This window comes from Schistocerca piceifrons, chromosome 5 (assembly GCF_021461385.2).
Source record: "Schistocerca piceifrons isolate TAMUIC-IGC-003096 chromosome 5, iqSchPice1.1, whole genome shotgun sequence".
In the NCBI taxonomy this organism is placed as follows: domain Eukaryota; kingdom Metazoa; phylum Arthropoda; class Insecta; order Orthoptera; family Acrididae; genus Schistocerca; species Schistocerca piceifrons.
Window position 1 is genome coordinate 389,235,376 of NC_060142.1, and position 24,338 is coordinate 389,259,713.

Here is a 24,338-nt window from a genome sequence, read left to right on the forward strand (position 1 = left end):
TCACAGCTTTCTAAATGTGTGTTTTTCTCTCTCCTGTCACCCAGACGGTAGTAATTAAGTATAATAATGCGTCTTTAATCCGCTTTACCCAATTCCATGCGCTATACATAATTTTATCCGGTACCGTTACCCGACTTTGTGTCTTTTTGCTTCCATTTGCCATCATATGTAACTTAAATGTCTTTTTGGAGATATGCTCTCGGAAATTCAGTGATGTAAAGTAATTTTACATATTTAAATGTTGTATGTGGTAAAATTTGTGTCGGTAGTGAGGTCGGCCATTAGCTTTCTGGCTCTAATCAGTCAGTATAAAGAATAAAGTAGGTTGTTTCTGATTGATGCAAGGTCTAAATGTAGCTGGAATTTTAAATCTGACAGATGTACAGTGACAGAAAGCATTCTGCAGATCGTCATATTACAATATTCTTAAGTCATAAGTGATCTTACTTAAGTTTGGAACTGTCTATGGGCAATAGGACGATTTGTTTCGCTTACTTTTACAAAAGCATTCATGAGAGTTTTGTAATTTAAATTTTTTAGGGGTGTAGCCTCTCCCCAATGTTATTCAATTTGTATATTGAGCAAGCATTAAAGGAATAAAAGAAAAATTCGGAGTAGGTACTAAAATCCGTGTAGAAGAAATAAAAATTTTAAGGTTCGCCGATGACACAGTAATTCTGTCAGAGACAGAAAAGGACTTGGAAGAGCAGTTGAACGGAATGGACAGTGTCTTGAAAGGAGGATATAAGATGAACATCAACAAAAGCAAAACGAGGATAATGGAATGTAGTCTAATTAAGTCGGGTGATGCTGAGGGGATTAGATTAGGAAATGAGACACAATATTACATGATGAATGCGACTATCGTACCCACCAAACCCGAATTCGGAACAAAATGGAAGGTAAATATGTTGTTTCCGGGAAATAACTTTCTCAACAAGGGTAGATTTGCCAATGTTTGTATCTCCATAAAGATACAACTGCTTTTTACGTACCACCTTGGACCGAAAGGCCTCATTATACCAGCGGACCACGCGGCCCGCCCAGCCATTATACGTAAGATGGCACTCCGTTAAACAACGTGCAACGCACTTCTTGGCCTGAAACGATTCAAAATACTTTTCAATAAATCGCACACGTGACCAGTTATTTACAAGAAAAGGATCTGTATAATCAATGAACGCAGTACGTTCCGCCCACCGACGAATACGAACATTAAAGGAAAAGGCCGATTCATTACAGTTCGTTATGGGAACAGCATCAGCTTTTGTGATATATATTAATGCATTTTTCCTACTTTTACATTTTTGTACATCAAAAACACCATCTATAGAACCGAACATAAATTCTATACCGGACCGTACTTCAACCAACAATTTAGATTCCGCTAATTTCAAATATGCATGGATGTGGGTCCTGTTACCTTTCGCGAAGAGTTCTTCGGCAACACAATACTCCAAAATGTTCCAAATAGACAAGACAGTGTCGATAAAATGCTGTTTACCACCGACAGACCCTGAGTCTACTGTAACTAAATAAACGTCGCCGCGTCTTTTATACCTGCCACGACTGGCAGTGTTGCAAGCGTCTGGAACATGTCCAAGCCTGTCCGGCACGTCCAGACCTGCGCGCGGCCTTGAAGTGGTTACGCAATCGCGAAAACGCGTACTCGGGCCACTGGTAATACTAGGTGGCCCGGAGTCGCTTTCCTATTTGGGGAGCAAAATAACTGATGATGTTCGAAGTAGAGAGGATATAAAATGTAGACTGGCAATGGCAAGGAAAGCGTTTCTGAAGAAGAGAAATTTGTTAACATCGAATATAGATTTAAGTGTCAGGAAGTCGTTTCTGAAAGTATTTGCATGGAGTGTAGCCATGTATGGAAGTGAAACACGGACGATAAGTAGTTTAGACAAGAAGAGAATAGAAGCTTTTGAAATGTGGTGCTACAGAAGAATGCTGAAGATCACATGGGTAGATCGCATAACTAGTGAGGAGGTACTGAACAGAATTGGGGAGAAGAGGAATTTGTGGCACGACTTGACTATAAGAAGGGATCGGTTGGTAGGACATGTTATGAGGCATCAAGGGATCACAAATTTAGTATTGGAGGGCAGCGTGGAGGGTAAAAATCGTAGAGGGAGACCAAGAGATGAATACACTAAGCAGATTAAGAAGGATGTAGGCTGCAGTAGTTACTGGGAGATGAAGCAGCTTGCACAGGATAGAGTAGCATGGAGAGCTACATCAAACCAGTCTCCGGATGAAGACCACAACAACAACAGGGGTTTTGTTTACGAAATGCGAACGTGACTTTTACAGTAACTCTGGTATCAAAACGCAGTTTTTCCTCCTCTCAAGTCATTAAATGTCGCTTCATTACGTTTCTGGGTATTACTGTTTAAGCACACTCACAATCAAAATTCGGTAGTTTAATCTCACCAGAGCCAGTTTCGTTACATCAGTCTCGTTTAGATAATAACTGGCGACGTGCTCATGTGGTGAAACGAATAAACAAACGAATGTGTACAACGGTTCTGTCCAGCAGGTTCGCTTCAGCGGGAAATGTCATCCTGTTACGAGTGTTGTCCGCAGTCGCTGGAGCTTCAGCTGGCCGGCACTTGTCGCCGCTCGACGCGCAGCTCTATCCCGCCCTCCGGCGTCAGCAGGAGGTTGTTCGGGGCCATCCGGAGCTTGGATGGCTTCTCCCCAGCGGGCAGGAAGCTAAACTTCGACAGCAGGTGTACCATCGCCAGCTTCACTTGCACCAATCCGAAACGCATGCCTGCAATGAAATAAGCGTAGCTTCAATTCATGTAATTTGTGAATCTCAAAATTAGCCCCCTTTTCCTCAAAGTAATGCAACACAACTGTCTCCTTCGACTAGTGGGATGCTACGACAAATTTATTTCACATTTCATTTCGTGTTCGTTTGAAAATATTTCTACTAGCAATCTAGCCAGCTGCAATCAACACCAATCATGGAGACACTAACATATGGATCTCTAAGTCAAGCGTTGTGTACAATTTCGGAACATTGACAAAACTTCAAAACAAATAAACCGGAGTCAGTTATGGTGAAAATATAATGGCGTTCATCGATTTTAACATACGATCTTCACAAATTATGCTTTTACCAGCAATTGAAGGATTGTCATATCCAGTTAATCGCCAAACCAGATTAAACAGGAAGCACGTGAATCTCTACAACACGAACCAGCACATGCCGCTCCATCGGACATAAAGAAATAGCTATACGACTTCTAATTCGTTACAAATCCCGAAAGAGTAAGTAAAAAAGAGGTGGTCGAATAACGAGAAACGCTCTCCTTTCGAAATAGCGTCAGTTAATCGAAATATTTTGTGCAACTAAAATTGTCGCACTTCACAGTGTTATCGAAACTGCACTTCCCATGCAGGATAAGCAAAAGTGAATTCATCAAGCCATAGTGCTATAAGAAATACAAATCATGTGTAGAGAAAAGAACCCGAAAAATTACAAGGACAAAAAAGTAATGAATCATTGTAATACTTATGAAACCTTGACACGCCAAATATCACTGCGAGAGTGGTATCTAGTAACAACAAAAATTTTAAATAAATGGCCTTTCGTTACTGAATGTGGTGAAGATAACGACATGGACTAGGACCAATAAACGCACGTATATGGCTACGCTCAGATAATCTTTAAAAATAACAGTGAGCTAGCAGAAGGTGGATGTTTGAAATGATGCAGCAACAAACAAGATGCATAAATTATAAACGCGCAGTAACATGCAAAAAGAGAAGAACGATAAAAAACCTGTCCACATACACAATCTGAGAATGAAAAACATTACACAAAGGAAAGAAACACAGTATTTAGCCTGTCATCATACGGAAGAAAAGCGGAATGCGGTTTTGGGTAATGTGTTTTGGTCCATCGTAAAATCAGTCAATACATCAAATTTTTGTGACAAGATGCTCGTTGTTCGTGACGGTATAAACCGAAAGGCCGTAGAATGCACGCCGAACACTAAACTATTAAAGGTATTTCAAATCCGTCTTTGCAACGTAAGAAGTGTAAAGCGACTACGGACCTTATGGCCATAATGTCTACTCAACTGAAGAACAAAATTATATCATCCAAAACTGTTTCACTGAAGAAAATCACAACATAGTTCTTAACTTCAACATAATATGGATGCGAAATTTACGTAAATAGTAATATGTGAGCCCAGGGGAAAATAACTGAAATCGATGAATACTGGAAAGACCATTGGACTTGAAGTACCTTAACGCTTCAATAGAGTCAAAGAAGATTCAAGTTTACCGTCGTGTCCACAATGAAGCCATGAGAGATGGAACACAAGCTCCTGTTGGCGAACGATGAGGAAAAAAATGCACCGTATAATTCTCAAAGGGCCATCTCGACGTTAGATTCTATATTGAATATTAGAAAGAACTTATTCCTGTTGTATAAATAGTTCCTTGTTAATAATCATGTTCATTCACAAGATCCTTAAATGATGCATATGCAGAAATATTTCTTGAAGCCTCGGAATCACGTCCGCATCGTGGCCTAGTAAACAAAATAACAAAACATGTTCAGACCATTAGATTTCATACTTCCTAGGAGATTGAACACAATTAGTTTTAGGGTACTTCGGCGTCGTGTATCAGGGCTCAAATAGTTGTTTTTTGATACGTATGGATATGATGCCTTGAGAAAGTACTGACAACTTGCAGACAAAAGTTCGTCTTCAATTTTTAGTTGGCCCAACAGTTAAGTCAATAAATAACATCCAATATTTTTGTTTATGCGAGTGAAACTCCTGTGGCCACGCAGACGCAGGTGAAGTAAGTGGCAGACTTCGGTTCATTAACAGGAGGGGGAGAAATGCTGTCACACTACAAAGGAAACTGCTTGCAAAATACTTCAGCGGGCAGTTCTAGAACATTGCTGAAGGGAAAAATGTTTGCGTTTACCTATGAAACCATGATTGTAGTACACAGACGTGCTTCTTTTCGTTTGAAGCAAATCGACGGCCATGAATGTTCTTCTTCAGGGCTCCAAAAATACGGAAATCACATGGACAGGTATCGGCACTGTATGGAAGATGTGTAAAGGCTTCCTAGCGAAACGTCAACGCTGTAATCTATTCAACCTTGCTAACATGTGGTCTGGGATTACCACTCAACAGAGTGAGGCCCTCCATCAATATCACTGGGCGTTTGGACTTCAGTTTTTACAGTGACCACGTGAAGACGTGAATATCAAGTCCAAATGTCCAGGGATGTTGACGGACGGCATCATTCTGTTGCTTGCCCACATGTTGGCAAGGTCGTTTCGACTGCGCTGCAGAATTTTCACGGGAAAGCCCTTACATACTTGCATACAGACCGATCCCTCTCGAAGCGATTTCTGTGGTTTTGGTGCCCCGAAGAAAGACGTTTGTGAACGGTGATTTGCTTCGGACGAAGAGCTGCACGCGTGGTCACAATCATGGTTCCGTAGTGCAACGACGCTATATTGTTGAACGTTACTTAAATTAACTTAATTTGATGGATGAAAATAGCAGTTTCCAACTTCACAAAATTTATTGACAACTGAGCTGCAGACTCGTCATGTTAACAAAACACTGACTGATTTACTTCACTGATATCTTTGACTTCCAAAACTAACTTCAAAACTGACTGACTTTGTTTTATATAGAATTTTAACAATAAATTACAAAATACTCCATTATTAAAATCGTACAATTTCAATGTTACAGATAAAATTCACAAAATGTAACGAAATTGATGTTACAGCTGAATAAGGTAAAAAATACAATATTAATAGATCTAATTTTTATAGTATCATCACTAGTTTTAAATATGAAAATTTATCTGAACTTTAATTACAATAATGTCTCTTGTATTATTTTAGTTACATAATTAATTACAGTTTGGATTTGGTTTATAACATTCAGTGGTGAAAGTTACAAATAAGTCCTCAAATTCCAAAAATCAGAAAATTGTGTGAAGTAAACAATTCGAGGGTTAATTAGAAATGTAATTACAAAGGATATTAATTACAGAGGAGGACATAAAAATATATAACAAATGAAAATACATCGCTTGGTAATAACTTTTAAGCTATTTCTCAAGATAAAGATGTATTCTTTGTTTACTCGTTATTCAATTCTAATTGTGGTAATATAGGCGACAGCAACATATGCCAACATGTACACGGCATTTTTACATTTGTTACTAAATATCTGTTATTTCAGCTTCTCAACTAGGTTTTTGATTTGGAACCTGTACATAATTTTGTTAATGACAACAATCCCCCTACAATCATGATAATATACTTTTTCCAGAACCTTCTATATGCTTTCACAATGAATATCAAGTGTTTTAGCAAACTGGACAGAATCATATGTAGAAAAACACACATACAAGGCCTTAGGAAGCACTAAATTGTCCGATAATTATCCGGATGCATATAGAAAAAGTGGTTTCAGACATTTCATTAGAGTTTTGGGGAAGGCAGTATCGTTATAGTAGGCAACTGCAAACATTTTTCTATGATAGCATTAACCGTCTTGTCTCACAATGGGATACATATAGTAACATCTACGACGATGTTTGAAATACTAAACAGCTTATTCACATATTCCATCTGTCTTGCTTCCTTCATATCTACAACCAACAGTGAAAAAATTGCAGTATATTGATACGTATTTCCACTCAGACTACGCATGTGTCTACACTGAACTGATAACCCATTTTCAAAACTAGAGAGGAAGCAATGACGAATTCCCAAACGTTTCCGAAGCAATAAAAGAAGATTGTAAGGAACTTGACATAGAAATAAAAATCCCAAGATTGGCGGGAAGCAAGACCCGCAGGAGGAATGTGAATATCCAGTGCTCATCACCCGAAGACTATTTCAAAGCGCCAGTTTACACACTGTGCATAGACAGGTAACTTATCATAAGATTTGAAAAAGATGAAGACGTACCTTTCAAAGGTGGAATTATTCACTAACATTTAATGAAAAAGGAGAAGAAAGAAGATTTCATGAGAGACGTAAAAAGTTTTAAGAAATTGGCAACTTGGAACTAGAAACCAGATTATAGTATGACACCTGGACAAATAAGGAGTGTATGAAAAAAAAGCTCCATGATATCCTTGCTGATACTATGTTTTATCAAGCAGTGAGGAGTTTGTATTCTACCAAACCATGCTTCCCAACATTTTGCACCGTAGAGCATTCCTTCAGCATATTGCGTAGAGTGAGAACGTGACTGAGAAGTAGTACTGGCGAGGACCGTCTGTCAAGCTTGTGTCTTCTTTGGTTTCAGGAACAAAGTGTTTGATTTGTTCAGCAGGAAGAATAGGAATTTACAGTTTCCTTTTCCCGATAAATATTAGTGTCAGATCCATAAACGAACCTATACTTTACACTTTCCTTTTTGTAACATTATCAGCGTAAAATCATATGAGGTGTACATTTTTAGTTCTTTCTGCTTTTTTGTTGCAAAATATCCACTTTTTTCATAAAATAGTTAAAATAATGTGTTTTTATTTCATACACAGTATGAATGCGGCGATCTAGTATTTTAGCAAATTTTCAACCTTACCCATTGATTTAAATCAATGCCAACTCAAAGCCAATGTTTGCACTTCCTTTGTGTCTTAAAAATATGTTAGTTGCTTAAGTTTAGGTGGGACATCGAGGATAAATAAAACACAATTTCATCCATATTATCATTCAGTTTTAAAATTATTTAGTTATCAAAGTTACATAACCTGAGAATAAAATACAGAAGAATCAGATAGTTCATGACAGAAAGTACATATTTCGCTTCATGAACGCCAACATATTTTCATCCGAGAGCGAGGCTCGTTAAGGAGATAAAATGTCTTTGTCCACAGAAAAAACCCCTTTGACTGCAGCACTCGAGGGTATAGGGATGTTATATTTAATAAGTAAACCTATTACAACTTACACCCCTAGAAACTCAGCATCGTTGGATGAGTCTTTTGATTTCAGGCGCAGCCACAATTTGAGTAAACCCTGGACTTTACTTTTTGCTGATGTGTTACCACGAGGTTTCTCTTTTGGTTGAATCACATACGTGTCACTCCTATAAACTAAAATATTAGACTCTTGTTGACTCACCTACAAAACTCTCTTTTGACAAATTTTGGATAACTTTTTGTGAATCTGGCACCTTTCTAAGTAATATTATGTGAGAGATGGAAATTGAAGGACTAAATAAGCTATCCGTAACGGATTTGCTTACCTATAGCGAGAGCGTCAAAGAAATGCACAGACTACATCTACATCTACATCTACATTTATACTCCGCAAGCCACCCAACGGTGTGCGGCGGAGGGCACTTTACGTGCCACTGTCATTACCTCCCTATCCTGTTCCAGTCGCGTATGGTTCGCGGGAAGAACGACTGTCTGAAAGCCTCCGTGCGCGCTCTAATCTCTCTAATTTTACATTAGCGATCTCCTCGGGAGGTATAAGTAGGGGGAAGCAATATATTCGATACCTCATCCAGAAACGCACCCTCTCGAAACCTGGCGAGCAAGCTACACCGCGATGCAGAGCGCCTCTCTTGCAGAGTCTGCCACTTGAGTTTGTTAAACATCTCCGTAACGCTATCACGGTTACCAAATAACCCTGTGACGAAACGCGCCGCTCTTCTTTGGATCTTCTCTATCTCCTCCGTCAACCCGATCTGGTACGGATCCCACACTGATGAGCAATACTCAAGTATAGGTCGAACGAGTGTTTTGTAAGCCACTTCCTTTGTTGATGGACTACATTTTCTAAGGACTCTCCCAATGAATCTCAACCTGGTACCCGCCTTACCAAGAACTAATTTTATATGATCATTCCACTTCAAATCGTTCCGCACGCATACTCCCAGATATTTTACAGAAGTAACTGCTACCAGTGTTTGTTCTGCTATCATATAGTCATACAATAAAGGATCCTTCTTTCTATGTATTCGCAATACATTACATTTGTCCATGTTAAGGGTCAGTTGCCACTCCCTGCACCAAGTGCCTATCCGCTGCAGATCTTCCCGCATTTCGCTGCAATTTTCTAATGCTGCAACTTCTCTGTATACTACAGCATCATCCGCGAAAAGCCGCATGGGACTTCCGACACTATCTAGTAGGTCATTTATACATATTGTGAAAAGCAATAGTCCCATAAGACTCCCCTGTGGCACTCCAGAGGTAACTTTAACGTCTGTAGATGTCTCTCCATTGATAACAACATGCTGTTTTCTGTTTGCTAAAAACTCTTCAATCCAGCCACACAGCTGGTCTGATATTCCGTAGGCTCTTACTTTATCGGGCGACAGTGCGGAACTGTATCGAACGCCTTCCGCCGGCCGAAGTGTCCGCGCGGTTCTGGCGCTGCAGTCTGGAAGCGCGAGACCGCTACGGTCGCAGGTTCGAATCCTGCCTCGGGCATGGATGTGTGTGATGTCCTTAGGTTAGTTAGGTTTAACTGGTTCTAAGTTCTAGGGGACTAATGACCTCAGCAGTTGAGTCCCATAGTGCTCAGAGCCATTTGACCCATTTGAACGCCTTCCGGAAGTCAAGAAAAATAGCATCTACCTGGGAGCCTGTATCTAATATTTTCTGGGTCTCATGAACGAATAAAGCGAGTTGGTCTCACACGATCGCTGTTTCCGGAATCCATGTTGATTCCTACATAGTAGATTCTGGGTTTCCAAAAACGACATGATACTCGAGCAAAAAACATGTTCTAAAATTCTACAACAGATCGACGTCAGAGATATAGGTCCATAGTTTTGCGCATTTGCTCGACGACCCTTCTTGAAGACGGGGACTACCTGTGCTCTTTTCCAATCATTTGGAACCTTCCGTTCCTCTAGAGACTTGCGGTACGCGGCTGTTAGAAGGGGAGCAAGTTCTTTCGCGTACTCTGTGTAGAATCGAATTGGTATCCCGTCAGGTCCAGCGGACTTTCCTCTGTTGAGTGATTCCAGTTGCTTTTCTATTCCTTGGACACTTATTTCGATGTCAGCCATTTTTTCGTTTGTGCGAGGATTTAGAGAAGGAACTGAAGTGCGGTCTTCCTCTGTGAAACAGCTTTGGAAAAAGGTGTTTAGTATTTCAGCTTTACGCGTGTCATCCTCTGTTTCAATGCCATCATCATCCCGGAGTGTCTGGATATGCTGTTTCGAGCCACTTACTGATTTAACGTAAGACCAGAACTTCCTAGGATTTTCTGTCAAGTCGGTACATAGAATTTTACTTTCGAATTCACTGAACGCTTCACGCATAGCCCTCCTTACGCTAACTTTGACATCGTTTAGCTTCTGTTTGTCTGAGAGGTTTTGGCTGCGTTTAAACTTGGAGTGAAGCTCTCTTTGCTTTCGCAGTAGTTTCCTAACTTTGTTGTTGTACCACGGTGGGTTTTTCCCGTCCCTCACAGTTTTACTCGGCACGTACCTGTCTAAAAAGCATTTTACGATTGCCTTGAACTTTTTCCATAAACACTCAACATTGTCAGTGTCGGAACAGAAATTTTCGTTTTGATCTGTTAGGTAGTCTGAAATCTGCCTTCTATTACTCTTGCTAAACAGATAAACCTTCCTCCCTTTTTTTTATATTCCTATTAACTTCCATATTCAGGGATGCTGCAACGGCCTTATGATCACTGATTCCCTGTTCTGTACTTACAGAGTCGAAAAGTTCAGGTCTGTTTGTTATCAGTAGGTCCAAGATGTTATCTCCACGAGTCGGTTCTCTGTTTAATTGGCTCTGAGCACTATGCGACTTAACTTCTGAGATCATCAGTCACCTAGAACTTAGAACTAATTAAACCTAACTAACCTAAGGACATCACACACATCCATGCCCGAGGCAGGATTCGAACCTGCGACCGTAGCGGTCACGCGGTTCCAGACTGAAGCGCCTTTAACCGCAAGGCCACACCGGCCGGCTCTCTGTTTAATTGCTCGAGGTAATTTTCGGATAGTGCACTCAGTATAATGTCACTCGATGCTCTGTCCCTACCACCCGTCCTAAACATCTGAGTGTCCCAGTCTATATCTGGTAAATTGAAATCTCCACCTAAGACTATAACACGCTGAGAAAATTTATGTGAAATGTATTCCAAATTTTCTCTCAGTTGTTCTGCCACTAATGCTGCTGAGTCGGGAGGTCGGTAAAAGGAGCCAATTATTAACCTAGCTCGGTTGTTGAGTGTAACCTCCATCCACAATAATTCACAGGAACTATCCACTTCTACTTCACTACAGTATAAACTACTACTAATAGCGACGAACACTCCACCACCGGTTGCATGCAGTCTATCCTTTCTAAACACCGTCTGTACCTTTGTAAAAATTTCGGCAGAAATTATCTCTGGCTTCAGCCAGCTTTCTGTACCTATAACGATTTCAGCTTCGGTGCTTTCTATCAGCGCTTGAAGTTCCTCCTAAGGGAGGCGTTAAAAGAAAGATATTTTGCATCGCAGATAACTCCTTTCTTGAGATTACGATAACCTATGTTCCAGTACGAGTGAACATACGTTTGTTTACTCCAGAGTTCCTCTCGGTTTAAAGATCATGGCGGTAAAATTAGAAAAAAAATTCAGTTTTAAAGAGGAGTACCAGCAGTCGTTTTTACAGCATGTTATCCGTGAGTGCGAGGGGAAAAGAGGCCGGGTTGGTAGGAGGATGGCAGGGAGACGACTCTAATACACTTTCCTTCTCCAAAGGCGATGTTTCGAGGAGTCAATTATCTACTGATCTTCACGTACATACGGATGCCGGTATAAATGACTCGAGAGTCGAAAATTTGAATGAAAGTGTGAACGAAAGAGGGCGAATCGTATGAAAAAGGAACTGAGGAACATGGTTAATATGCCAGTAATAAATAATAAACGGGAAGAGACTCACCAATGCAGATACGTGGCCCCTCACCGAAGGGCAGATAGCAGAAGGGATGTCTGGAAGCCTTCTGCTCGTCAGAGAAGTGCTCTGGGTCGAACTGGTCAGGATTTCGGAAATACTTGGGATCATGATGAAGGCCCAACACTGGAATGACGACCTTAGTTCCTTTCTCCAGAACACAGTCATAGCCTGGCAGTTTGTAATCCTGCACCACCTCGCGGTTCAGAGCGGCAACCGGTGGATATACGCGAAGAGTTTCTGGAAAAAAGCGCACATATTAAGCCACTAAACTAAAAGTGCTCTACTTTATCTCACTCTCTGCTATAAAACTTGTCACATCAATGTAAAATTATTTATCTTTTTAATAAATGCACTTCAACATGAGGCAAATTTGGAACAAATAGATCAAATGTTACTTGATTTGATGCTTCATAGCGCGACACTGTTGAACTTATTACAAAAGGTATATTGTACTTGGGTGTTATTTCTTTGGAAAAAGAATAAGGGCAGGTAGAGTGCTTTCTATTTATTTAACCTCATAAGGTTCCACCATAACCATTTTCATGCCTGCTCCCTAAATAAAAGCGTAATCCATAAATAAAGCCAAGTTTGTGCTGTGTGGAGCACTGAAGAATCATAATAACAAAGTCCAGAAAGTCAATTTATAGAGCAAGGTTGGTAGCCGACAAGCAGCTAGGCGACTTTGGTAACATCTCATGTGGCATGCTGTGCAATGCAAAACCGGCCTGCTATTGGCTGGGCCCGCGTGACCTGTTGTTCACGCCTCTGGTGGTGCCGTCTATCGCTGACTCTGCCGCTTCCGAGCCCCAATCAATATCGTCTGCTGCTTGAATTTCCTCATATATTTCCTTAAGGATTACCATTTACAGTTTTACACCACACAAGTACTAATACATCTACCTGCTCTTTCCTCTCATGCCTCTTTCTTAGTGTTAGTGCTTTTACTGCAGTGATTATCCTATGTGGTGTTTTATGTAGTACTCAAGCGGTTTCTGTGCTCCCAGACATTTTCCTTGCTCGTATATTGTGGTCTCAAAAGGCTGCTAATCCATATTCTGGACATTCTGTCTCAGCAGTACCGCGCTTATATGATCGGTGACACTATTATCGAATATATAGGGGAAACCCGATCTTCACCGAAAAAATTTCTGTGGTTGATCGGAGATATATTTTGGTATGAAGGGCCGCTGCTCTACAGTGGCTCATGAGAAAGTAATTATGATTTAGTTGGTTACTTATCCACAGTTGCCTTTGTATCTGGGTAAGTTCTGCGATATGCAACCACCAAAACGTACAACACAAAACACAGAGAAATGCAAGAAGCTTCAAGCAGATGCAGAAGCAGTGTGACGTAGTTGCCACTTCTGCAGGAGCCGTTCGGCATTGGATTGTTCTGGCACTCTTTCTCTGCATATAGCGAACCGCTACCAGAGCGGTATATCGACCAACTCTTCATCGGTTAACTTCTGTATAACTGATGACGTACAACTAATACTGGCGGAAAACAAATCCGAAACCGAAACGAGCAAAACTGGATGCAAGTTTGAGGACGAAGAGTGAAATCAACGCTACAATTTTCAATAGTAAGTACCATCAGAAACTGCCTTCTGCTTTTTTTTCCAAAAACGAAATATAGTACATACTGTCGAGAATTTCACTCCTGCGCAGATATTTTCGATGCAGTGCAAAGATAAATGGTGGCAACATATCAAGTGAAAAGCAATTATTCTAATGAGCTACCCCAGAACACGGGTTCTGTATGCCAAAATATTAAAAAAGTATCCCTGAACAATCTCCGAAATTTTTTCGATGGATTGCCGATGCACGCTTTAAAATAGTTGGAAGATTCCTAACTGAAACACAGTTCAGAAGATTGTTACGGGTCCTAATGCTTAATGGGGGCTCATTTCGACTTTTCTGTTTAGGTTATGGATTTGTATGAAGAGAGCACGAGGCTTGCACAGCAACTGTTGTAGTTATTTCACATGTAGAGTATGAAGAATTTAAGCCTTTCCAGAACAGAAAGTGCGATGTGGAAAACATTTGGAATCAAAGATGCTACTGCTCTACTTCAGAAAACTCCTTACGGAATAACACCTGTAGACAATGAGAAAACAGAAGAACAGGAAAATGCAAGCAGAACTAAGTCACAAATGTGACAACTTGTTACAGACTGCAATTCACCCTTGGCTCAGGGTTCATACAACAACTTTTAGGTTATTTCTCGAATGTTACACTCTCGAATAGCACGTGGGAAAAACTAAAATCTAAATCTTTCGGTACGAGCTCTGATTTATTTTACTCCCATGGCCACTTCTCTCAATGTAGGGGGTGTAAACAAAATATTCTGGCATTCGGAGGAGAAAACTGCTAATTGAAATTTGGTGAAAGGTCCCGCCGCAACGAAAAATGTTATTATTTCAATGACTGCCACCATAACTCGGCTATCACATCCGTTACGCACACTTCCGATTTAGCGATTGTACGAAACGAGCTCCCCTTCTTTTAACTTCTGCTATATTCTCCGTCAGTTATATGGCGGAGGATCACATTCCGTGCAGCAGTGAGAGAAAGGACAAGCGTAATCCAGGTAATATCTTCAGTAAATGTGTTGCATCTTCTATGTGTTCCGCCGATAAAACACAGTCTTTGGTTCACCTTCCCCACACATTTTCTATGTGGTGGTTACAGTTTAAGTTGTTCGTAATTTAGGTGTAGTGCTGAATCCACGACCTTTAAATTTGTGTTATTTATCGTGTAACTGAAATGTAACGGAATGTCTCCAGTTTTCATGCGGAGGATTTCACACTTTTTATTAGTTAGCTTCAGCTGCCACTATTTGCTCAGTACAGATACGTGTTTGTAAATCATTTCGGAATTAGTTTTGACTTCTGAACCTTTACTAGACACGGGTTGTACACGACCCGGGACAACCGGGAAGTCCGGGAAAACCCCGGGAATTTTTTCATCCGGGAGATAACCGGGAAAAACCCGGGAATTTTTCGGAATTCCGGAAATGTTTCATTGTTGTTGCTTTCAGTTAAATTTTTGTAATTTTGACTGGTAAGAATTGACTCTCTAGCAAAGAATGTTACTATATCCTGCTACTGGAGAATGATAATGCAGCAATAAAATATAAACGAGAGAAAAAATAAAACTTTAGTGGCAAAGGAAATGCGCAATTTACAACAAAACACCGTGCACGCACAAGCGTCTGCAAATAGCAGTTTACGGAAAACCTACTGTCACTTAGCACGGAAAAAGTGTATTTTCGTCCGGAAAAAAGCATATCTTTTAAACGGGATATCCGGGAAAAATCCGTAAATAATCTGGGAATTTTTTTTCCTTGTCCCCGTATACACCCCGTTAAGACAGCATAATCTGCAAACAATCTAAGAGGGCATAATCTGCAAATAATCTAAGAGGGCAGAATCTGCAAACAACCTAAGAGGGCTGCTCACATTATCTGCGGGATACTGGAGTTTATATAAAGAACATCAGATTATGTAACATTTCCTTGGCGAATCCAAGAGGTCTCATCTCTTTCACTAGATGACTTTTCGTCAGTTACTACGAACTGATAGGAAATCATGAGTCCAGTCGAACAATTGTACAGGCACGTAATTTGAGCCGCTTGTGAGGAACGGTGTCGTTTTATTTGAGGTATTTAATAGTTTTATAACACAGTATATATCCCAAGATCAGACTACAAGTTGATACCATTGATATAGGTCAATAATTTCTTGTCTATTGTTGTGACCCGTGCAACTTTCCAGTCGTTAGATACCGATCTTACGTCGAGCGACAGGTTATATATGATTGCTAACAATGGATGAATTTCTTAAACATACTCCGATAGGAATCTAATTGGTATACGGTCTGCAGCGGAGACATTGCCTTTATCAACTGATTTAAGCTGCTTCGCTACTCCAGGGTACCCATTCTGTTGCTAATGTTTGCAGCAAAATGATGAAAGGGACAGTTGCTACACAGCATATAGCGGAAATGCTGAGTTGCAGATAGGCACAACAAAAAGACTCTCAAAAAGTGAGCTTTCGGCCAATAAGGCCTTCATCGGAAATAGAACACGCACACACACACACACACACACACACACACACACACATATTCACGAAAACCCATCTCACATACTCATGACCACAGTCACCCTTGATTTTCCATTGTTTACTCATGTTTGCAGTTATTTTGATTCGAATATTTCTTTGCTGAAGGGATTCCGGAAAAGCCTTAGCAACTCCACTTTAGTGGTGCTGTCATCGGTAACGTTACCACTGTTATCTTGCAGTGAAAGTATTGATTGTATCTTGCAGCTTGTATACGTTACATGAGGCCAAGCTCTGTTCGGTTTTTCTGCCGTATTTCAAGACAGAGTTTCATTTTGAAATGTATTAAAAGTATCTCGCATTGAAGTCTGTGTTTCGAAATATTTCATTCCGTTAAATCTGGCATCCTTTTCTCGTCACTTCTCCAATAGTGTCCTGACCTGTTTTATTTATCATGGGGAGATCTGTTCTGTCTTTAATTAATTTATTTTACACAAAATTTTCAACTGCCGTAAACGCTATTTATTTGAATTCAAGCTTTATCTGGTCGATAGTTGTATAGTCAGTATGGAAGAAATGAACAGTCTCTTAGAAAGGTGCCAAGCGAATTTTTATCTGCTTTTTTAAATAGATGTATTTTGCTTTTATTCTCAGTGGGTTTAGCTGTTACAGTATTCAAGTCTCGTTACAACAGCCTTGTGATCACTACTTCCTCTATCTGTCATGATGCACTCTATTTGCTCAGGACCGTTGGTCGCTAAAAGGTCTAGTATGCTAACGCAACTATTTGCACTTGATATGGGTTCTGAACTACGTAAACTAATTGGTCAAAGTAATTTCCGGAGAAAGCATTTAGCACAAATTCGGACGATGATTTATGCCTACCACCAACTTTAGGCAGGATAACTTTAAATGATTCATTCGTTTTCAAAGCTCTATATTTTTCGAAGTATTACGTGTATAAATGTGATTGAAACATGAATAGAACTGTAAAGTCACCAAGTTTGCGTTTTGGACTCTACAAGTATTCTCTTAGTACTTTTCTGGTCACATGACACACGTTCAAGTGGTAGCCAATTTCCTGTCATACCTTAGGCAGTAAAATCCTGTCAGTGGTCATTACAGCGGCACCTATGCGATTTCTGTTCTTGGCAGTGGGGATACGCAAACACCGTCCATAATGTACTCCGAAAGGAAAAAGTCATCAGGCGTTAGATCAGGCGACCTGGGAGTCCACAGGAACAGAGTCATGTTATCTTCACTACTACACCTATTCCAGCGATATGGAAATTCGTCGTTTAGGTAGCGATGAAGATCGATCCTCCAGTGAAGGGCTGCTTCGCCTCGTTGGAAGTTGAAATTTTAGCCATCTTCCACACAGTTTTCTGCGGTGTTCCAAGCTCGAGGCTTGCGCAGACCGTTGATTTTTTTGGACTGCGCACGAAATCGTCCTTCATCCTCTCAACGATTGCACCTGGCGCTACTTTTCTGTTAGTGTCCCTAAATTGCAGATACCAACGCTCAGTACTCTGTTTGCATGGCGCTTCTTTTCCATAATTCATTCTGAATGTACGTTGCACTGTTATAACAAATAAACATCCCGCATGTCCTAACACACAAAAAGTCTTTTGTTGCTTTGTCGTCATTGTGTCAAGGCACTGCACTCGTAACGCTAATGGCGGGCACGATGCAAAATGGTTGAGTTTACGGTTCTATTCATGCATAAGTCATATTTGTACCAGTAATAATTTGGAAAATATAGAATAAGTAATTTATAGTACCGTGCATTTTCGCAAACAGATCGACGGTAGACTGAAGTCACCAACAACTGTAATTGTATGAGTGGCGTACCTCTATCCATGGTTATGGAGGAACCAGCTGAGACTAAACTAGGCATAGGTCATTGGACGTGTAAAACTACATTGGAAAATAGGCAACTTAAAAAATAAATCACATTTTATTTACGATGAAGTGATAATACCTTTGTAAATGCATACGAAGCAAGTTATCCACCAGTAAACAGTATTTTACTTGGTGATTATTAGATCTGTTTCACTGTGAAAGGTTGTTGTCTTCGCCTTACCAAAAAGATTGAAAACCTTGAAGCTCACCGTCTATCACTTTCTCCAAATATGGCATATTTGACGTAATATCTTCATATGTCACTTGGCCGTTGGACTTCTTCAGTACGGCATCAATTTCGTCTTGCAGCCGCTTCTGGATATGTGGATGTTTAGAAAGCTCGTACAGACAGAAGCTTACGGTGGTTGAGGAAGTTTCGAACCCAGCGAGGAAGAACACCCACGCCTGTGCTGCCAACTCCTTGATCGTCAGAGATTTATTTCCTCCTGCTGGGAACAAGACAAGTTTGTAATCAGCTATTCACCTAAAGAGTAAATAACATTTCAGTTAAAAATTAAATGCGATACTCTAACATTAAATTTTTGAATGATAGAAAACGAAAATTCTGTACTGTGCTATAATGACGAAATCAAAAATATTATTTCTCCAACGTGCTCTCAACATCGTAACGGAAATGCTACAAACAAACGCGTTTCTCTCTAAATCTGTTTTGTACACGCCTACCCTAAATACATAATGCGAGGAAACTTTCAAAGGATGCACTTATAGATACAGTCTAAACAGTTTCAAGATGAAGTTCGAAGGCTATTTGTTAACATATTGTGATCGAAAACTGATGAAGTAATGTTTCCTATCCTAGACGTTAAAATGAACTACAAGGTCTCGGTGGTTGTACGGTGGGGCGATTAGACTTGACAGTTCTACAAGTGGTTATTCACGACTAGTCATCAATATACACAGCAACTTTGTTTCGAAATGCTCTGTCACAACATAAACTACGTAATATGATAAAAAGATGTGGCTAAATTATTAATTTATGGAATATTGAAAAAACTGCATTTTTTTAGGAATGGCATGTTTGAGGAATCAGTGATATTTTGAATACTACTCAAATGTATGGGATTCACGTTAGGATAAAGTAACGGAAAAAAGATGGTTCAAATGGCTCTGAGCACTATGGGACTTAACATCTGAGCTCATCAGTCCCCTAGAACTTAGAACTACTTAAACCTAACTAACCTAAGGACATCACACATCCATGCCCGAGGCAGGATTCGAACCTTCGACCGTAGCGGTCGTGCGGTTCCAGACTAAAGTGCGTAGAACCGCTCGGCCACAGCGGCCGGCAGTAACAAAAAAATCGAACTTATAAGAGATAACGGAATCTTTGATGGTCACTGGCTTGTTTGATTCGGGGATGTACGTCACAGAAATTTCTGGTCATCTGAAAAAAAAGACATTTAACATTTTCCAAAAACCCACTGGAAAAACTTGGAATACTACTTATCGTAGAATGGGCGTCTAATTGATTTCTTCAGAGCTTTTCGTATTGCTCCCCATGAGACTGTAAAGAAAGAAGCAAACTGATAACAGTTTGCTCATTGGCATAAGAGGTTTAATTTTTCCAATGCTACATCCATACACTGAACCGGAAGTATCTGTGATGTATAATACAATAAAATATACACTTCGCCACACGTACTAACTTGAGGACTATGGACGGATTACGTGCAGTAATAGGATCACTACACCACCCCCAGTGCTTTGCAAACAGCGCCAAGAACCAGCCGCAAAATTTACAGTACAGATCACGCTTTTTGGACCGTAAGTTCTCTCTGGATCTTCATTTGGAAACCTACTTTCTTTTTGTCGAGAGGCTGCAAGGCGTTTTGAAATTTCTTGACTTGATATTGATGATACATTCTCGATGCCATAACCGAGTACCTAGGTTAGCTGCATTGTTTATTGTGAAGTATTTTATGGAAACGTCAGGAAATCTTAATACGAGTGGCGGGCGTGACATTCAAAACACGACACCTGACAGGAAATCATTTAGCGCACTGATGTGTACTTTGGGTAAATTAATTCTGTGATACAGTCTTCCTGTCATCAATGACTCTTTATAGCTTAATTACACACGTCTGTGCTCTCAATACTATTCTCTTGTGCTTTTCTTCACAGCAAGGTGTACTGCGTTCAGAACTTGCCATAAAAATGGTTGGGTGGGTTTGGAAAGCAGGATGGAAAATTAGGGTTTAAAATGTCCTCAACGGTGAGGCCATTATAGCTGAAGCATAAGATTCAACTGAGAAAGGAGGGGAAGCAAAATGGCCGTATCCTTTCAGAAGGTACATCATTTGCAAGACCTGACATCTTTGGGTGACGGGTATACAACAGTGTGTTTAATTTGATAAATTTTTTTAATAAGACGGAACACAAAATTACAACTTGAGGAGAACCGTCTCTGGTTGATTGACAGCCACTTTCATATCAAGCTTAGTAAAGACTTATTGTCTGTGTACAATAGTTTGTACAAACATTTGGAAAGACTGCGATAAGTCCATGCTTCAAGATAAATGCAGATACTAGGCAAGCCTGCAGGTTGCGCTGTTGTAGCTGAACACGAGTGGGGCTTCTGCAGTGTCCCCAATACGTTGCAAGCGTCAGTCGTGATCAGAACAGTGTTCTGTGTAGTTGTTATGTCGGAGCTAAGTGAATTTGAACGTGGAGAAAGTGTTGGAGCTCGCATGGTGGGTGCTTCAGTAACCAAGCTAGCCGGTGTTTGGTGTTCCAGGAGGCACCGTATCGCAGATTTATACCGCAGAAGAAAACATCATCCGCTATGTCACAACGCGGGCGAAAGTGTGGTTGAGTGATCGTGAAAGACGCTCACGGAAGAGGATTGTGGCGAAAAATAAGATGACGGCAGATGAAACCGTCACTGCAGAACTAAATGTTGTACTTACGAACCCTGTCAGCACCTAGACAACACGGAGGGAGCTCCAGAAGCAGAAAATTGTAGGGCGAGCTGAAATTCCAAAACTAGTCACCAGTGATGAGGATACCCGTAACAGGAAAACGTATTGCCAAAGCCATAAAACCGCGACTGTGGAACAATGGAAGAAAGTCATTTGGTCAAATTAGTCTTGTTTCCAGGTTTACGTCCCAAGAGTGAAACGTGGAGAGGGATCGGTAATAATCTGGACAGCCATATCATGGTATTCCATGGGCCTCGTGGTGACTGCATGGCTGCCGTACTGACAAGGGTTACGTGACCATTTTGGCTGACAGAGTCTATCCTAACTGATCTCAGGACATCCCACACATCCATGCCAGAGGCAGGATTCGAACCTGCGACCGTAGTGGTCTCGCGGTTTCAGACTGAAGCGCCTAGAACCCCTCAGCCACCCCGGCCGGCATGGGAGGAAACCTCCATGGTATACAGTCACTGTAAAGAAACTGCTGAAGAAACAGAGATTACTGCGTAATAGGTAAAACAAAGCGTAGGGCTATAGAAAGAGAAATTCTGAATGAAACGTCTTTGGCTGTCAAGAGAGCTAAACGTGATGCCTTAGATGACTACCGTAGCCGAATATTGTCAAATGATATTTCCCGGAACTGAAAGAAACTTTGATTGTATGTAAACGTCGTTAGTGGCACCAAAGTTAGTGTCCAGTCCTTAGCGAATGAGACAGGAACTGCAGCTCAGGGTAGCAAAACGAATGCTGAAATGCTTAACTCTGTTTTCAAATGTTCTTTTACAAAGGAAAACCCAGGAAATTTGCCCAAATTTAATCCATATGCCAATGAAAAGATGAATGAAACAGAAATTAATTGTGTTGAGAAACAGCTGAAATCGTTAAACAAAGCTCCAGGGCCCGATGGAACCCCTGTCAGATTCTATACTGAATTTGCGGCTGAGTTCGCCCCTCTTTTAAATATAATCCATCGTATATCCCTCGAATAAAAAACCGTGCCTAGTTCTTGGAAAAAAACACAGGTCAGCATCTTATAACATATTCTGAATTCAAATATGACGAGGTATTTTGAATAGAATGACCTCGATGCCACGGAGCATGAATTCCGAAAACATCGATCATGTGAAAACTAACTCGCACTATTCTCACATACTTTTCCCACATACTGTAAGGTTTGGATTAAGGCAGTCAGGTAAATGCAGAATTTCTTGAGTTCCTCGATGGTCGTATTGTGAAGCTGCTCCGAAAGTAAAGCGACCTTAACTACAAATTCAGACGTGGTCAAAGCCTCCCGTACAAATAAAAATCGAAAAAGTCAAATAAAGAGAGCCATGCGTGAAGCGTTCAAATAATTCGAAAGTAAAATTCTGTCTACTGACTTGACAGAAAATCCTAGAAGGTTTAGGTATTACATAAAATTCAGCAAACGGATCGAAGTCATCTGTCAAGACACTACGACGACAGTAGCGTAGAAATGGAGGATCACAGAAGTGAAAGCCGAAATACGAAATTCCTATCTTCAAAACTGTTTCACTGAGGAACATCGTACTGAGGTTCTCCCTTTAAATTGTCGTACGAAAGTCATACGGACAGATATGGAAATAAGTGACCACTGGATGGAAAAATCAGCTGAAATTGCCCAACAGAGAGAAGGTCACTGAATCTGATGGGATACCAGTACAGTTCTACATAGAATGTGCGAAAAAACTCGCTCCTCTTCTAGCAGCAATGTACTGTAGATTACTGTAGATACCGGAGGAGCGAAGCGCTCCTAGTATTTCAGAAAAAAAGCACAGTCCATTCCAGCTTTCGAGAAGGGTCGTCGGACAGATGCGCAGAACTATAGGTCCATATCTCGAAAATTTTATGGTCGCATGTTAATGAAATTTCTGGAGACTGAGGAACTGCTCTGCAGCAATCAATATAAGTTCCGAAAACAGCGAACGTGTGAAACCCAGCTCGCTCTGTTCCTCTACAAGATCCAGAAAGCAACAGATACCGGTTGTTGCCGTGTTCCCTGAATGCTGTGTTCCTTGACTTCCATATGTCATTCTATACAGTTCCACAATGCTGGCTAATAAAGTACGAGCGTGTTTAATATCAGACCACCTGTGTAGTAAAATTCAGGAAGACCTGCAGAGGACCGACGTTCGGTGCAGGGATTTGCAGTTGATCGCAACATAAATGTAAGATGTTATTTTATACATGTTGGATGTTGTGAACTCCGAAGCGTTAATGGTAGTTGGTGAATGACGCAATCAGCCACAAATACTTTTTTAATGTTTTATTTTAGTGCCATAACCGGTGTCGGGCTACCATGCCCATCTTCAGATGGCTAGTAATTTTCGTTACATAGATGTTTTCATGAACAGCATGTCGTATGCTCCACGCTGCACATTAATTTTTTTAATGCTCAATTTTTAATTTTAATATTTCCTGCAATTAACTTATGAACTGTAGTGATAACCAAAATCCGTATATATAAATTTTTGCAGATATATGTATACTTTATCATACGCAGTCGGTTAGGTTTGAAGTATTTCGTCAGTTTCGTCAATAATTTTCACTCACAGTTAAAAAAGTCCCACTAAAAACAGTTTATCCTACTGTCTTTAAACAATGAGTTTATACTTAGGGTACAAACATTTTTCGATTATTAACGTGTTACATATTGCACATCCCACACATCATCTTTGCTCTCTTTACATCCTTAGTCAGTATTTAATGAATGGTATCTTTGCTTCATGATAATCTTCACATTGTAAAGAAAAACAAGTGTAGAACACATGTGCGACGCTCAACGGGCATTTTAAGAATATTATGAAGTGTACCACAGCAACTTATTTACAATACGTGTGGTGGAGTTAGAAAACCACATGGATCACAACAAATTAAATCGCAAGCTCCTGGAACGAATGTAAGTGAACACAACTATTTTGCGCTCTCTCTCTTCGCGTCCCATTACATACCCCATCCACAAGGATCAGCTCAGTTTGCAGGTAAATATAAGTTTAATTTAGTGTTTTGTGTATGTATTTGTAATATTTTGTTATGTTTGTAAAATATTTAAAGTTTTGTATTTTTGTTTTGTATGTTTCATGTTTGGAGAGAGCAGCGCAACTCGCGGAAACAGCATCTTCACTGCCGGAACCAGAAAGAAAATTGCTGGCCACTAGACGCCGCGGGTCAACGGCCAAAGAGCAGCAGAAGATCCTGTGACCGGGTTGATGCGTCGAACCTCCAACATTCAAATAAATTAAAATTTCTTTATTTTTCCATTGTAATGATGTCACAGAATGTTTAGTTCATGTTGTATTTTGGTCAGTTCTGTTTTGTCGAGTCTGATGTTCACATCTGTATGTAGCATATACGAAGACAATAAAACAGTGTATGCTCTAAAGCTTAAATACGTGTTCGAGAATTATTTATGAAGAGTTATATTGAGGAAGAGTTATTACTGAATTTTTCCAAGATATTAATTTCCA

General features: G+C 40.3%; 1 protein-coding gene across 1 annotated transcript in view; it reads right to left on the bottom strand.

Moving 5' to 3' along the window:
* Positions 1-2,176: 2,176 nt before the first annotated feature.
* LOC124798610 (cytochrome P450 6k1-like) overlaps positions 2,177-24,338 on the bottom strand; it is a 39,949-nt gene continuing 17,787 nt past the window's right edge. Inside the window, exons 3-5 of the mRNA XM_047262086.1 lie at positions 18,124-18,363; positions 11,934-12,185; positions 2,177-2,785 (exon numbers count right to left, since the gene is read on the bottom strand). Coding sequence (XP_047118042.1) covers positions 2,607-2,785; positions 11,934-12,185; positions 18,124-18,363 — 671 coding nt within the window. The 3' untranslated portion in view covers positions 2,177-2,606. The remainder of the gene's footprint in view (positions 2,786-11,933; positions 12,186-18,123; positions 18,364-24,338) is intronic.